Genomic DNA, 16,402 nt, shown 5'->3' on the forward strand with positions numbered 1-16,402 from the left:
TGGAAACTCCGCAGTCATCTTCTCCGATTGGATCTTATCAAATCTGAAATGCAGAATTTTTTTTTCACAAATTAAACATTAATCAATTCGACAATATTGATTTCGTGCCCATAACAGCTCTTAATTCGAACAAAATAATCCAAAAACACGACGGAAATTGCAATCTACAGCGATATTAACATGGTGACCTTAATTAAAATGGTGTATCGCCTTTCATCACCTACCATTGACAGAGATGAGATGAAATGGAAAAAAAAAAATTCCTTCTAACTTTGGTATCATCGACAGAAAATAAAGGAAAAAAAAATCCTCAGCCATTTGAATTTCAAATTCAAAGTGAAGCTGAAATTTCAAATTGAAATTGGGGGATGATGTGGCGATGCTGAGGTGGATTGAACCAATATATGGCCAGGGTACACAGGGACCACTTACCCTCTGTGTATCCATAGCCTTTGCGCTTTTCAACACCGCTCCAAAATGGTCACTTCAATTGGACATCATGCGATTGTGATTACTAAAAGAAGGTTGAGTATAGGTTAAGGTTATGGTATATTCTAAATTTGAACCTTCAAATTCCAAAATCCAAAAGAAAAGAAAAAGACTGGACAATACGTGGTGGGTGCAGCACAAACCCCGGCTACCTATCTTCTGAACAATCAAAGTTCATCAAAAAAAAAAATCAAAACTTGAATAATCAAAGTGATCCCATTCTCTTTCTCTGTGTTCAAACATCATACTATAATCATATTCATTACTCCCAAATCTTCAACATAATCTTGTTTCTGGAACAACATTCATACTATAAGCATCAGGAAGATAAGAACAAGACTCTGATTTACAATTCTCTTATCCTTTGGTTATTCCAATCAATCAATCAATCAGGTGATTTTTTAATTTCATTTCATAATTTCATTTTGTTGGTTGGTTTAATAGCTTATTCGATTTAATTCGATTTGGTGATTGCAGAATCAATTGAATTGAAGATGGGAGGTTCGTTAGGGGTAGTTGCAGAATCACCAAAAAGAGGTTATTTCCCAGAAACCAAACTCGAAACTAAAATGGTGGAAGCTATGCAAAATAGGGCTTCCCCCATGAAATCCTTCAACACCATCATTCTTAAATTTCCTAAAATTGATCAGAGTTTTAGGAAATGCAAAGCAATCTTCGAACAATTTGGTAAAATCAATCAACCAACCCCTTTTTAATTCATCTGTTTTCAATCTATTATTCATTCTTGTTTTTTAATTGAATTGGTATCGAATCCTGATTATGGCAGATGTGGATAAGAATGAGGTGATTGATCACAGTGAGCTGAAACACTGCTTACGAAAACTGGAAGTTATCTTCAGTGAGGAAGAGATTGATGATTTCTTCAAATCATGTGATATAAATGAGAATATGGGGATTAAATTCAATGAGTTTATTGTTCTTCTTTGTCTTGTTTACCTTCTTCAGGAGGATCCTTCCAAGAAGACTCAACTTGTATCCTTTTTTAATTTAATTTTAATTTAATTTCTGTTCTTCAATTGAAATATTTGAATCATGATTTTGCTTTAACATTCAATTTTACCTTAGAAATCTCGGATGGGTTTGCCCAATTTGGAGGCCACATTTGAAACTCTTGTTGATGCTTTTGCTTTTTTGGACAAAAATAAAGATGGTTATGTCAGCAAGACTGAAATGGTTCAGGCCATTAATGAAACTACCACTGGGGAACGTTCTTCTGGACGAATCGCCATGAAAAGATTTGGTCAGCTTCCCAACCCCTCCTTTTGCTTTCTCTTTACTGTTCATCATTAAGCCTCTGTTTAGTTTGGCGCAAAACGTTTTCAGTGAAAAAGGGTTTTCCAAATTCAAAACTAGTTTTCTCTGTTTGGTTCGTTGCAAGAAAATTAATAGGAAAAGGAAAATGTGAGGAGACGAGAGAAGATTGATGGGAAGAAAGGAAGAGGGAGGTAAGAAAGAAAGAAAGTGGGAAAGTAGTTTTTCCACGTTTGGGAGAGTTATGAAAAGTTGTTTCTCATCCCTTGTCAAAACCAAACATGTAAAATGATTGAAAAGGGGAAAATGTAACCAAACGGAGCCTAAATCATATACGCTATCTATGTGCTATTACAGCATTTGGGAATTACATTTTAACTGAATTCATCAATTTTCTGCTGTAATCTTGATGGGTTCGATTTGAAGTGTGGTATAGTCTAAATTGATACTCCTTAAAAGCCAACTTGGGAACAAGGACTTGATGCTTGACTGGCTGGACTGAGGTTCTAAGTCTATACTTTGAATTTATTTGGTCGTGTCCAGGTATTATGTTCTGTCCTGGTGTCTGAGACTTACCTGCAGGTGCTTTTACATTTTCTACCTATAGAGAAAACTAAACATGGTGATGAGTTTGGTTGTATCCCGCATATCATGTCCTCGTGTCTGAGACTTATCCTCTGTTTGGTTTGGCGTAAAACATTTTCAATGAAAAATGATTTTTCACGGAAAACCTTTTTCAAAGAAAAACACAATTCCAAACTAGTTTCCTTTGTTTGGTTCCTTACAAGAAAATTAATAGAAAAAAGAAAAATGGGAGAAGATAGGTGAAGATAGGTGAAGATTAATGGAAGAAGGAAAATGGAGGTAAGGAGGTGAGGAAAGATGGAAAAGTGTTCCCTTCCTTTCAAATGGAAAATGTTTTTCCACCTTTGAGGGAGTCATGGAAAATTGATTTGCATCTCTTGTCAAACCAAACAACGTAAAGTGACTGAAAAGGGGAAAACTGTTTTCCATGAAAACGTTTTACACCCTACCAAACGGAACCTTGTTACTTTGCATTGTCTATCGGTCTATCCATAGAGAAGTGTAAGGACGACATTGAGTTTTACAAGGCACTCAGGAAAAATCATCTCTCCCACAACAAGTTTTAAGTTTAATGTTGATTAGTGTGAGAAATTAAACCAGAAGTGTTATGTTTTATGACATTGGTGTGTTCAGAATTGATATGATTGTGTTTAGAATTTGCAAATCAAAGAATCATCTTCTTCAGAGCTTGCCAAGCTCTGCATTTGTAGATTTTAATGTGTTGTTGTGCTACTGCAGAAGAGATGGACTGGGATAGAAATGGAATGGTTAACTTCAAAGAATTTCTATTTGCCTTCACCCGTTGGGTTGGTATCGATGAAGCTGAAGACGAGGATGAAGTAGATGAGGGTGAAGGTGAAGGAGAAGCTTAATCCTTTACTTTCTTGGAACTTCCTCTATAGTTTTCTATGATATGAAATACCTGTAAGTCTGTAACAGCAAATAGTTGAGCTGGTTAGGTGGATGGTGTTTACACCTTAGACTCTTAATTTTGACAAAATGTTGAGTTGTTATACAAAGGCATGGCTGCTGTTTTTTTCCCCACAGCCCATCACCACTTGTGTGCAGCAACCCAGTACAGCTTTAATAAGTGTAGCATGATACTTTTTGAAGGTCTTTAGTTTTGCATTTCATTGTCTGTACTTTAAGTTTGATACAGGTTTTGTAGTTTGTGACTATAGTGCTCTGCTTTGAACCATAGTATGAAACTCAAAAGTATGGAACTACTACCTCCAACTCTCCAAGGCTCCAATTCAAAAGACTGCATTTATATTCTAGTGTCCTAGTTCAAATTGTTGTGCCTTCCAGAATCTTCCAATAATGCCCTGTGAACTAGGAAGCGAGCATCTAACTTATAAGTCCTTACTCTGTTTCTTTTTACTTACAATACTTTGTTTTTCACGTTTGTCAATGCATAACTTGAACAGTTAACATTGAGCTGACATGTTCTTTGCTTTGGTAAAACATACCCCGTATTTTCCATGTTAGCCCTGGTTCCTCAGTGTAAAAAAGGGTAAAACATACCCTGTATTTTCCATGTTAGCCCCTGGTTCCCTAGTGTATAAAAAGGCACGCCTGAGACGCAAGACGTTTAGAGCCTGCGGAGGCGATTTCAATAAGGTGCACCTTAAGGCGTATACCATTTTTCACAATTATTTTTATTGTTTATTAGGTGCGCGAACCATAGGCGCAGGAAACCCCAAACCGCCTAGGTGCGGCTTGAGCCTTTTCACACATTGGTTCCCCATCACAATTCACAAACCCTTATCCAAAAAAAGTGTGAAAAAGAAATCCCAAACTAATAGTAAGATCAAACTTGAAAAAATGGCACAAATCAATCAATCCATTCAAACCCATCTATATGGGTAGCACTTCTGTTCTCCAACAAAAGCACACCATATAATAATAATAGCTACAATCACCCTACCAAAACTTGACAATCTCATACTAATTGTGTCAACATTTCTCAATCTTCGAAAACCATCTATATGGAGTATCTTTTATTTTTTGATGATAAAGAGAAATGGTTTTCGACATTCCTAAGTGGGCTTATAAAGAAAGTATGGAGATAATATAAGCCCACTTAGGAATTTTTGCACACATTAAAAAGTTTGTCAGACCTGAATCATCTAATTCCAACTTGTTGAACAGCCGAATCAGTTTCTTGATTGAATAAGGAAAAGGCGAGAAAAGTGCTGTTTTCTAAAGCTGATCTTGCACCAAAGAAAAGTAGTTGCAAGCTTGCAACGAGTTATAGTCAACTTCGTCCTCCAACGCCGGAGGAAAAACTAGAGCAGTACAGACAGAAAAGCGAAAATTGAATCTATAACAACTCTTTGTAGAAGCAATCAAATCTCTTTCTGTAGTACTGGAGTAGTTCTTCGTTTTTGCTAAAATAAAAACAAAAGTCCTATGAAAACGCAGCTACGACTGAAAATTGCAGACTAAAAGTGATCCAACGTTGAAGAAAGCAACCAGTATGTTCAATTTTTACCTGCAAAGATAGCAACATGGCCAATTAATAAAATGATGTAAAGCAGGGGGAAAAAAAAGGAAGTTAAAGAAATGCACCAGAAACCAAACAGAGGATATTTCAAGCAAGCCTCTGTTAACTTATCTAAAATACTTCGTATAATTTTCTAAGCATACTCTAATCCGATAGTTAGAAAAACTATGTTGCTCTATGCTGCGTCCATCACGAACAAAACAAAACAATTACTATAAACTGAGCACAAAAGAGGGTGCGCAGATTTCCATTTTTCCACACAACACATAAACATAACAAAGACGTAACAGCTCAACAGTAGAAAATTACGAATAAGAAAAGATAGCAAGTAAGATGAGCAATTTGGGTCTTGCCAAAATTTACATTTGAATTAAGGATCCTATAAATTTGAAATAACATTTTACTAAAGTTTGAATGTTAAAGTTCTACAGTTATACACAGACAAATTCAATTATGCAAACACAGAAAAGAAAGAAACAACACAAGGCCACACTATATGTAATGTTAATGACAACAAAGAATACAACAACGACAAAGCCTTAGTCCCAAAATGATTTGGGATCGGCTAACATGAATCGTCGTAGGAGATCGTCATTGTCACCAATCAAACCAGAGAGGAGCAGGAAGTAAAAAAGAAAAAACAAGGAAGAGAAAGTGAATTAGTGAAAGTAAGATAAGAGAAAAATGTATATATATATATATATATATATCATAGAAGAAATATTGTAAGAGATAATAAAAAATAAGTAAAGTTTAAAATAAATGAGTAAGTAAATAAGAAAAATAAAATATTTTAAATAATGAAGTCTTAGCATACTCACAGATTATTGATCTTTGTCACTAGGGCTTGATCCATGTGCATATTTTAATGAAAATACCTAGAATATGTACAACACAGCAAAACTAATAATTATCTCATAATTCATAACTTTATGTACATCGTTCACAGTAGCTTCTCTCGAATCAGTTTCATTTAGTTTCAGAACATCAACTTCTCTGCCTATCAACCACTACTCTTATTTATAAAGATCAGAACATCGTGTTTGGATAAATCCAAATGGCACCACACAAGATACCAGGATCCTGATATTATAGAACATGATAAATATTTATAATAAAAAACATAGCAGCAGTCTTTTTAACAAAACAATAACATTAGCTTAAGGTATGAGATTTCGAAGGACAAGGATGCAACACTCATCCACAAACACATCTAAAATCTTTGAGAGCACATGAACACATCATTGCTCACAGCCAAATCATGTCTCATAAAAAACATTTTCCATATCACTTGAGTTTTCGTGGCCACCATTTTGAAGACCTTATCAGGCCCAACCGATCAACTACTTCCCGATCAGCTATCCAATGAAATCACATCTGATGGAAAGCAACTCCACTACCAGACAAGTTAGAAAAAGAGGTGGCCAGTACCCTAAACTGTATATGCCAGGATAGCCAGGTCACTCTAGTCTGCGGACTAACAGGACAATTCAAGATCCAGTAGTTTTTTTGCCAAGTCCAGAACCCGATTTCAAATTGAAAATGTGAAAAATTACAACTAAACTTGGCCATAACTGATTTGACCCTTATGAGGCTGGGGATTGATCCAGCCCTGTGTCAGAGGAGGCCTAAACAAGGCCAACCGTCCCATGGCCCTTGATTCGACTAAGAGCCAATACATTCAGAGTAAGTCCTCGCTGGTACCTGAGGCAGGCCTATGGTCAGCTCTAGCTAGGGAGTAGTAGTTCATGTCAGTTAAGGCCACTATATGGGCTTTGAACTGTGAAAGATACCAAAGACATACCCTCACAAACTCCTTTTCATTGGGTTGTGGTTACAGGCCAGGAAGATCCTTGGTTATCTTTACAACCAAATGCGGGCATCAACTAAAGAGTAGTATGATACCCTATTATAAGGATATTACTGAACAATATTATAAGGGATAGTAAAAAGTAAATAAAATAAGTACATTTCAAAATAGCATTATAAGTCAAATGGGAACAAAAAAAATAAGAAAAAAAATAAGAGTTTTCAGACGCAAGTAAAAGTAAGAGAGTCAAAATGGAAGATGTATAAGTCAAATGAAGTCATCAACATATATTCTCTCCCTCCAATTTGTCCTATCCAACACCATATTTTCTGCAATCCCAAGTAGGCTCATATCATGCTCAATCACCTTCCTCCAATTTTTCTTAGGTCTTCCCCAACCCCTTGCAATTCTATCACTTTGCCACCCTTCTAGCTTCCTAACCGGGGCATCACTTGATCTTCTGCTTACATGCCAAAACCATCTTAACCGATTTTCCATCATCTTAAACTCAATCAGTGCAACCCCTACTCTTTTCCTAATAATCTCATTCCTCAAACGATCCTTTCGTGTATGCCCACACATCCAACATAGCATGCGCATCTCACATTCATCTTATGCACGTGACAATGTTTCACTGCCCAGCATTCCGTTCCGTATAACAACGTCGGTCGAATTTCCGTGCGGTAGAATTTTCCCTTCAATTTTTGGGGCATGCCTGGGTAGTGACCCCGTAGCACTTTTCCTCCATTTACGAGCAAAAGGAAAGAAAAAACCTTAGGGGCGTTTATTTGGGGATTCAAGAAGGGTCAATCAACTAACTTGACTCTTTTTTTGTTGTTAGACCATTTAAATAATTCCCTTTACCCCTAGGTTTCACCCACTTTCCCTCTACCATGATTCCCACCGGCCCGTAAGGAATCAACCTAAATTCCAAACTCCACTTCACCCAAATACCTTAACCACCACTTTGACCATTCCATCTCAACACCACCATAACCCACGCCACAATCCTATCCGCCATCACCATTGCCGCCGACAACACTCCTTTAACCCCCAAATCCACCCCTAAACCAAATACCTACCGCGGAAACCCATCCCAACCACTCAGGAACCACCCCCAAACCATCCACCAGTAAAACCATCGAACCCCCAATTCCATAATTAAAAAACTAAAAAGAACCACCCTAACCACACCGAAAACCAACCCCCTGAAACAACCTCACCCCTCCCACCCCAAACACCACCCACCCTTTTCGAATAACCCTCTACACTCACCTACAAAACTAAACTAGATATGAGAGAGAAAAGAAAAAAAGGGTGGAGGTGGAAGGTGGAAGTAGTGTGTAGATCTCCTTGTCCCTACGCTCTGAAGAAAGGTGCCTAAAAATTTACATAATATAAAAACCTTAAAAAGCAGAAAACAAAATAATAAATCACAAATAACAAATAACAAATAACAAATTATAAATTATAAATTATAAATTATAAATTATAAATAATAATTATAAATAATAATTATAAATAATACATGATAAATAATAAATAATAAATTATAAATAAATAATAATAAATATTAAATAATAAATAATAAATAATAAACAATAAACAATAAACAATAAATAATAAATAATAAAAATAATAGATAATAAATAATAAATAATAAATAATAAATAATAAATTATAAATAATAATTATAAATAATACATGATAAATAATAAATAATAAATTATAAATAAATAATAATAAATATTAAATAATAAATAATAAACAATACACAATAAACAATAAACAATAAACAATAAAAATAATAAATAATAAATAATAAATAATAAATAATAAATAATAAATAATAAATAATAAATAATAAATAATAAATAATAAATAATAAATAATAAATAATAAATAATAAATAATAAATAATAAATAATAAATAATAAATAATAAATAATAAATAATAAATAATAAATAATAAATAATAAATAATAAATAATACTTCCTCCGTCTTTTAATACTCGCAACGTTTGAACTTTTGCCACTATTCATATAATCTACTTTGACTATTCTTAATGCTTTTTATATAAGATAAAACATAGTCATGTGAGATCTTGTTAGATTCGTCTCAATGTGTATTTTCAAAATATCAACTTTTTATAATTTTTGCATAAAGAGAATTTAAGATATAAATGATCAAAGTTGTGCATTGGCATGCGTGAAACTAACAAACGTTGCGAGTATTAAAAGACGGAGGAAGTAAATAATAAATAATAAATAATAAATAATAAATAATAAATAATAAATAATAAATAATAAATAATAAATAATAAATAATAAATAATAAATAATAAATAATAAATAATAAATAATAAATAATAAATAATAAATAATAAATAATAAATAATAAATAATAAATAATAAATAATAAATAATAAATAATAAATAATAAATAATAAATAATAAATAATAAATAATAAATAATAAATAATAAATAATAAATAATAAATAATAAATAATAAATAATAAATAATAAATAATAAATAATAAATAATAAATAATAAATAATAAATAATAAATAATAAATAATAAATAATAAATAATAAATAATAAATAATAAATAATAAATAATAAATAATAAATAATAAATAATAAATAATAAATAATAAATAATAAATAATAAATAATAAATAATAAATAATAAATAATAAATAATAAATAATAAATAATAAATAATATTAATAATATTATTATTAATATTGGAACTTATCTGAACTTATTGGAGCTTATCTGAACTTATCTGAACTTATTGGAACTTATCTGAACTTATTGAAACTTATTGGAACTTATTATTAATATTGGAACTTATCTGAACTTATTGGAGCTTATCTGAACTTATCTGAACTTATTGGAACTTATCTGAACTTATTGAAACTTATTGGAACTTATCTGAATTTATTGGACCTGAAACTTATTTTTTTAAGGTAAACATAACGCACCCTTAGTCAAGATCTTCTAAACATCTAATATGAGTGATTTAAGATTGGTGAAGGAAGGAGCATACAATGTATAAAAGGTTAAAAAATTTAATCATCAAAACTTTAAACTTCTTAGTAGTTTCAACTGCAACAACAAAAGGCAAAGGCGCCAGATGAAATATCAAAAAGATGTTAATTCACTTAATTCAGTATCGCTAAGTGTACTTACAGTGAAAAGGCAAGTTGAAGGAGTTCATCAATACAGTCGACCACTACACTCCGTGGAGCCGCAGTAGCAACTCTTTTTCTTAATATTTCCTTTGGAATCCAAAACCTCATCTATAGTATAATTGTAATGATACGTAAGCTCTTGTAGAGGAGGAATGTTCTCTGCCGCAAACAGCATTATGTGGGGAATTCTCTTGTCCTCATGGTCATAAAGGACATTCTGTGCATAGAGGTTAGGAGAACAGCTATGATTGATAAACCTCCCGATGTTCCCATACCTCACCGCGTCAATGGTAAAACCAATATTTTCTATCACATCAACGCTACTTGATGGCATTTCAGGCATGACAGCTGAAAGTCCTTCCCAAAGAGTAGAATCATTATAGTTTTGCCCAATATCAAATAGATATTCATCATTGCTAGTTCTTTTGTCAGCTTCCTTGTCATCCAACAACTCTCCTATATATTCACATACGAAGCTACCTGATGGAATTGTAGATAGACATCTAACACCCCATCCCCTAGAATCAGTCTTGAAGATCTCGAGAGGAAGTTTAATACCATGTTGGCTGACTCTATTGTGACAAGATGGAGGGCACTTGCACAATGGTCCACATTCATATACAAGGGATTTTGCCTGAACAATAGCTCCACTGTAATTGTATGGAATATCCCCTCCATTCCTAATGGCACAAGTACAATGCTCTGAATCTGAACATCCACTCTTACAATCACAGCCCTTAGGGGGTATAGGCCGGCACCAATCAGGGTACATCATGCTTGTAATATATGTAAACGATGGCGGTTTCTCATCATCTATGGTATTCACTGCACATATTGGAAACTCCTCTAAACCTTCAGAAATATCAGCTATACAACGACCCTCACGTGCTTTAAATTTCTTTGACTGTTTCATTTCCTTCCAAGCAAGCTCTGGTTGACCTGGAACTCTTTTCAGCTCGAACTTGTAGACCAACTTTCCATGGGAACCAAGATCGTGCCAGTATTTTTCAACAGTGTATAGTCCATCATAAGTGTATGTTGCTATCGTTTTTGATTTTCCATTCTTTGGCCTTCCATCTGAAGTCTCTGCAGGCTTTATCTCTTTAAACCCTCGAATAACTCTTACCAAAGTCCTTTTATCTATGCAGTTTTTCAGCCCTAAATTCCCTCGTTCAAGCTTCTGATCTTCAGGCTGCTTATCTCCACCTGTAGCATTTCCTCCCTGACCAGTATATATCAATACATCAGAGCTGTCCACGTCATTAGCATAACCTCCTGAAGCCACAATACTGATTGCAATAGGTTGATTATCAACTTTTATAGTATCTATACCACCTTGCAGAGGTGAATGAAGCCCAATCATATTGAGCTCTATGCGGTAGTTAAACACATCGCCAACTTCTACACCAGGAACAGACCCAATTCCTTTCTCTTGATTAATATATTTTCCACGTTTCTTAAGCATCGTTGCAGCAAGTATATCAGTCCTCTTACTGGCATTCTCTCGATCCTTGGACTTTATTTCTACTTCTTGCAATAACTTTCTGTGAACAGCCTGGAACAATCGCAACGTCTCTCGTACCTTAGTGCGCATACCTTTCTCACCCGAAGAACTAAGACCACAAGCATGAAAAATAACATCACCTGGATGATCTCTTGGAAGCAACTGAAAATTATTAAGGTCATCATCTTCAGAAGAGTCACTATTGTCTATGATATTTAGTGGCCTAGAAACACCGTCCACGCCCTCCTCGGGATAAGGTATCATCATCATACCTTTTTCCGCCAAGCCCTTTGTATCATCTTTGCTTTTATTATTGGGGGAGCACTTGCGGGTATCTTGGATAGAAACAGCACTCTTCTTCCCTCTTTTTCTCTTTACACTAGCCGCAGCTGACATGGTTTTAACTGCTCCTTTCCCCTGACTCCACGGGCAGTGAATTGCAGACATAAGACCTTGAACAATAACCATCTTCTTTCCACTTCCAGAGCCTGCTATGCACTCTTCTTGCAGTCCAACATTACAGGGAACACCAGTTGACTTTTTCTTCTTATTTATATCCTTAACATAAACCACAATCTGTTTGTCTGGTCCATCAGGAACCCTTCCTGTATTTCTCTCACCTATTCCGTTATATTCTAATTGTTCAATGTCCTCTTCATGCTGTTCACCATTTTTAACTTCAGAAATTTCTTCTTGTCCCCTAATCCCATAAGTTTTGCTGAATGAAGGAGCTTTATCAGAAAAATGTTTTAGTGTATCCCTACCTTTTCCAGAAGCAAGACCTTGTACGATTTTTACCCTGTCCTCAAAGGCAACTTCAGCTTCAAGCTCTCCTCCAACTAGATTTGCATCAATATGCACAACAGCTTTGTCAATCTTGGAAAATGGTTCCCCACGACCAATATGTTTTTCCTTTCTATCACCAAGCGTTGTCACATTATGCCCACAACCAACAGGGAAATCACGAACAGCAGAAACTTTTCTTCGAGGAGGATATTTAGGTTCCTTCCAAACAAGATTTGGAGGGATCGGATAATGTGGTAATGAACAAGGCTGTACACCAGTTCCCTTATCCACCATTTTGTTATCAATAGCATGTGCAGACTCTTTGAGATCAAGATCAGCAGTAACCTTTGGTGCAGTACGTGACTCTACAATTCGTTCGATCAAATCTGTTAATGTTCCATGGATTTCTTTTTCCTCATCCATGTTTGGCAAGACTAGAGATGACTTAGGATTGTCAACTGGCAGCTTCAAAAACTCTTCATTTCCACGCGCCACTTCGGCACATTTCACCACACTGTATTTCTCCTGTTCAATTGCAATTGGGCAGAATGGAATATCATGACTGTTTTTTTTGATGCAGAGAATATCATGACTTTGAGACTCAACTTTTTCTTCCAGAAGTACATTCTCCGCCTCTTCACGAATATCTCTACCCATTTTCATGTTACACTCTACATTTTTCAAAGCACCGCCCTCTTTCTGCCCACTGCTTCCCACTTCCTTCATCTGTAGGCTAATTCCTGCAGCATTTGGGCCACATCCATCGGGAAAATCACGGATCGCTGAGACTTTCCGCCGCGTGTATCTTGGCGGGGACACCAGCAAAGAACACTGCCCATTTTCTGACGCCCTCTTATCAGCAACTACTGAACCCATTCCCCCCTCTTATGGAAACCTATAATATCAAAAGTGGACTCTAATTAATACTAACATTAATTCCTTTTCCCCAATCAAAATTCCGGCAAAACCCCACACAAATCAACCAAGAATATAATGGTGCATGCAACTTCGACACGCCAAACAAATCAACCAATTGATTACATATCCCAATCAAATTCATGGATGTGTTTATCCCTTAGTCTGATCTCCAAACTCCAAACTATAGACTCTGGCATAACAGTTTTCCACTAACTTTTAATCTATTTAATTACTCAGACTAACACAAGAGTCAAGACTATATGTTTTCTACTTTATCCCCAAACTCACTTCAATCTCCTACAAAAGTTGCTTTTGTTGCCATGCCCCTACCCATTCCCATGTGCATTTGATTAACTTCCAGAGTCTTGAAGTAAGTTTGCTATTCCGAGACCCAACTCAAGACTATTGGCTATTTGGTTTTACATTATCCCAATAGACTCGCACCTTCAAGACTAGGGATAAAAACACCCTAGAAATCCTTTCAAAACAATCAAGCTAATCCATCTAACATAAAACCAAGATTTGAAACTTACTTTGCTAAATCAACAACAAGAAACAAAGAAAATTAAAACTATTATCTAGCAAAAGTTAATTGTCCTCAATCACTATCAAATTAACCCACATTTTTTCACCAATGAACCCAATAATCTCTGAAATCAACCCAAAATCGTAAATCAGAAAAATGATCATCATTATCATTACCCCATTACAAGCGGGGTAAGGGGGGTCGGGTATACGCAACCTTACCCTTGCAATTGCAGGGAGGTTGTTTCCAATTGACCCAAAAGCGATAATAGGACGATGATCTTCTACTTCATGGAAAGGAAGCGAAGAGGTTTTAAGAGCCATTTTGATTTAGTCCATTACATCCAAAACCAAGATATTGATATGGACAGAATCACAAAAATAGTCAATTGAACCAGACAAACTTATGCAACAAAAGATTATCAATTCACTTTCCCAATCATAATTCCGACAAAACCCCATAAAATAATCCAATAATGTATGCATGCAACTACGAAATCCGAAACAAATAAACCAATAATTGTTTCATGGTCTTTAGAAAAGAGAAAGAGAATGAAACCCTCCAATCCTTGTTTTTGTTGTTTGTTTGTTCATTTGTTTGTTCATTTATTTTTGTGTCTCTTTTTCTCTTCAAACAAACCTGTATAATTTGGGTGTTTTTCATTCCTTTCTCTCTTATTCCTTTCTAAATTTCATTTCTTTCAAAATTTCAACATCATCAAGCTAATCTATACAGGCAGCGACGCAACACTAAACCTACAAAGCACGGAAACGCCAAAAAATCACGACTTACCGTTTCCGAAACGTCCTGGAACGGGGAAACCGGGCGCCGAAACCGTTTCAGAAAAATGGAGACGTGTTTGAAACTGAATTCATCCCGGAAACGAATGCGAAACGAGATTTCAATCTAATATTCACGTTTCCCAAGCAAACTTGCTGATTGTATCAAAGTTTTTCCGCCAGAAAACTGAAATTAGGTTGAAGAAGATAGGTTGAAGAAGATCTCAGTTACTCTGTATTTCACACTTTTTTTTTTTTTGATAAAACAAAACTCTGTATTTCACACTTGGATAGCCTATATTCGAAACCGTGCTACAAATTTAGGCCTGGCCCAAGTAGACGAATGGAAATTAAATAATTTATGGATGTATTTGGTTCAGCATATTTTGAAACAAGTGTTTGAAATCATCCAACCTCATTATGTTTTCAAAAGCTTTTGTGTCAGGCGGCCTGACACGTGCGTGGGCGTCAGACCACGCTGACGTCAGCACACTTCCCCACGCGCGGGTGAATCACGCGCGTATAAATGCCCAATTTCATTACTCTCCTGCTCGGTTTCTCCGTGACCCAAACTCTCTTCCTCCTCCCACTTCATTTTCTCTCTCTTCCTCCCCCACCCCATTTTCTCTCTCTACGTCCTTCCACGCAACCACACCTCCTGCGGTGGTCTTACACCCTCGCCACCGTCCCAGACTACAATCTCACATCGTCAACCGCGATTCTCCAGGTTCGGGGTCGGATCAACAAATCGGGCCAAACTCTTCGATCTAGAGGAGATTAATCCACCGCACTCCTAACCCTAACCCTACCTCGACTTCTTGTGACGGAGACGGAGAGGAGTTGATGGCGACAGCGGCAAGGAGGCGATGAGACTTGAAATTGCCCGGGTGGGTCGCTTATCCAGACACTCCATTTAGGCTTTGCCGCTCAACGAGCTCGGGAAGTAGAATTACGTGGTCAAAGAGTCGTAACTATTAGAGGCAAACAATTGAATCTTGACTTGAATGTTTTTTACGGGTGATTTTTGAAATTGCGGTAGCCATAGATGCTGAATTCCAATGTGAAGGGAATCAAGTCAACAGTGGAATTATAAATGTTGAATTCCAATGTGAAGGGAATTAAGTCTTGTGATACATTTTGTCTTTTATCTTTTTTTTCCTTTTCTCTCTCATTACCAAGTCCCATTTTCTAAGTGTAGTGATTAAATTGGTTTTAGTTAAGTATAATTTATTTTTAGTTGTACTTTTGTCATCTTTAGTTATGAAATAAAATGCTCTAGTTACATTGTTTTGCATTTAAGTCCTTTTTTATTTTAGTTATAATTTTCTTATATTTAGTTAAGAATTATATTGTTTTAGTTAAAAAAAAGTCGCTTTAGTGTTTAAAATTTTAAAGTTTAGTTAATTATGATTTTATGAGATTTAGTTATGATTTTTTGAGTTTTAGTTAAAATTAAATTTGTTTTAGTTAACTTTAAATTTTTGAGGTTTAGTTATGATTTTTTTGATCAATTGTTTAACTAATTAGTTTCAGTGCTTAACTAATTGGATTCATAGCTTAATTAATTGATTCGGTTGCTTAACTAATTGGTTTTATTGTTTAACTAATTGGTCTCAATGCTTAACTAGTTGGTCAATTGTTTAACTAATATAGATCAAATCCTTTTTCCAAGGAAAGGATGGCCCAGTATAATGTCACTTTAGGGTCACTAGTAACTAATTAGCTCCAACGCTTAACTAATTGGATTCATTGCTTAACCAATTGGTTTTATTGTTTAACTAATTAGTTTCAGTGCTTAACTAATTGGATTCATTGCTTAACTAATTGGTTTGGTTGCTTAACTAATTGGTTTTATTGTTTAACTAATTGGTCTCAATGCTTAACTAATTGGTTCGACGAATTGGATTAATTGCTTAACTAATTGGTTCGGTTACTTAATTAATTGGTTTTATTGTTTAACTAATTAGTTCAAGTGCTTAACTAATTGGATCCATTGCTTAACTAATTGGTTCGGTTGCTTAACTATT

The 16,402-nt window shown here is 35.1% G+C and overlaps 2 protein-coding genes across 3 annotated transcripts; one reads left to right on the plus strand and one right to left on the minus strand.

The window, feature by feature from the left end:
- The first annotated feature begins 561 nt into the window (after window positions 1–561).
- On the plus strand, window positions 562–3,513 carry LOC110782108 (probable calcium-binding protein CML21). The gene is made up of 5 exons (XM_021986200.2): window positions 562–882; window positions 967–1,176; window positions 1,277–1,482; window positions 1,576–1,750; window positions 3,085–3,513. The coding sequence occupies exons 2-5, from the start codon at window positions 984–986 to the stop codon at window positions 3,216–3,218; spliced, it is 708 nt and encodes a 235-aa protein (XP_021841892.1). The 5' UTR covers window positions 562–882; window positions 967–983; the 3' UTR covers window positions 3,219–3,513.
- A 973-nt stretch (window positions 3,514–4,486) lies between these two features.
- On the minus strand, window positions 4,487–14,639 carry LOC110782107 (histone-lysine N-methyltransferase, H3 lysine-9 specific SUVH6). Of its 2 annotated transcripts, none has more exons than XM_021986198.2 (3): window positions 14,389–14,638; window positions 9,861–13,047; window positions 4,487–4,840 (listed from the first exon to the last, which is right to left on the minus strand). In XM_021986198.2, exon 2 carries the CDS (start codon window positions 13,026–13,028, stop codon window positions 9,888–9,890), a length of 3,141 nt encoding a protein of 1,046 aa, XP_021841890.1. In that variant the 5' UTR covers window positions 13,029–13,047; window positions 14,389–14,638; the 3' UTR covers window positions 4,487–4,840; window positions 9,861–9,887. The 2 variants fall into 2 exon arrangements, with proteins under 2 accessions (XP_021841890.1, XP_021841891.1); XM_021986199.2 differs by lacking the exon at window positions 4,487–4,840 and adding an exon at window positions 5,664–5,730 and having other exon boundaries at window positions 14,389–14,639.
- Between the last annotated feature and the right edge of the window lie 1,763 nt (window positions 14,640–16,402).

The sequence above is a fragment of the Spinacia oleracea genome, chromosome 2 (assembly GCF_020520425.1).
Source record: "Spinacia oleracea cultivar Varoflay chromosome 2, BTI_SOV_V1, whole genome shotgun sequence".
In the NCBI taxonomy this organism is placed as follows: Eukaryota; Viridiplantae; Streptophyta; class Magnoliopsida; order Caryophyllales; family Amaranthaceae; genus Spinacia; species Spinacia oleracea.